Here is a 1,059-nt window from a genome sequence, read left to right on the forward strand (position 1 = left end):
TCACCACCCAAAGTTAAATTTTCTTCCATCACCATATATTTGATCCACTTTAACCTTACCTACCTCTCCCCTCTTCTCCTTATCTCTAATAACCTCTGATCTATTGTCTGTGTCTATGTTTCTTTATATTTCTAATGATATTCTGTTGACAGAACCATAAAGGATTGTATATACTTGGCAATGATAAGCAGTATGTGGCACAAAAAATAAAATGGTTTCTGAATATGTTAGGTTACAATGGCTTCTAAATGTAGTTCTACATTTAATGATGGAGGTGGGTCTCAGTTTAAGTCATTGCATCTAAAAACCTTGGATTTGAGTTACCCATGATGGGTTTCCATCCTAAAAGTTTACCAGATGGTATCTTCTGAAATCTAATGACTCTTCTGATGGTTTTCCCCACAGTAATTTCCCTTAATGGCCTAGATGGAACAGCAAAATCTAACAGTGCTGAAAGAATTCATTCTCATGGGAATCACAGACCGCCCTGAGCTGCAGGCCCCCTTCTTTGGGGTGTTCCTCATCATCTATGCGGTCTCAGTCGTGGGCAACTTGGGATTGATCATCCTGACCAAGGTGGACTCCAGGCTGCAGACACCCATGTACTTCTTTCTCACATATCTGGCATTTACTGATCTTGGTTATTCAACTGCTGTAGGACCAAAAATGCTAGTAAGTTTGGTTGTAGATCAGCATACAATCTCCTATAATTGGTGTGCTACCCAACTCACTTTCTTCAATATGTTTATTACTAGTGAACTTTTTCTTCTGTCAGCAATGGCTTATGACCGTTATGTGGCCATCTGCAACCCTCTGCTCTACACAGTCATCATGTCACAAAGATTATGTCAGTTGCTGGTGGCAATACCCTATCTATATAGTGTTTTTTTGTCTTTGGTGCTCACCATAAAAATATTTGTTTTGTCATTTTGTGGGTACAATGTCATCAGGCACTTCTACTGTGATATTCTACCATTGATAACTTTGCTGTGCTCAGACACACATGAAATTAAATTATTAATTCTCATATTTGCAGCTTTTAACTTTGTTTCATCTCTT

The 1,059-nt window shown here is 38.4% G+C and overlaps 1 protein-coding gene across 1 annotated transcript in view; it reads left to right on the forward strand.

Moving 5' to 3' along the window:
- Nucleotides 1-426: 426 nt before the first annotated feature.
- Nucleotides 427-1,059, forward strand: part of LOC105308605 (olfactory receptor 8K3-like) — an 8,808-nt gene continuing 8,175 nt past the window's right edge. The window contains exon 1 of the mRNA XM_011384599.2: nt 427-1,058. Within this exon, the coding sequence (XP_011382901.2) occupies nt 427-1,058 (632 nt within the window). The remainder of the gene's footprint in view (nt 1,059) is intronic.

This window comes from Pteropus vampyrus, unplaced genomic scaffold, assembly GCF_000151845.1.
Source record: "Pteropus vampyrus isolate Shadow unplaced genomic scaffold, Pvam_2.0 Scaffold595, whole genome shotgun sequence".
In the NCBI taxonomy this organism is placed as follows: Eukaryota; Metazoa; Chordata; class Mammalia; order Chiroptera; family Pteropodidae; genus Pteropus; species Pteropus vampyrus.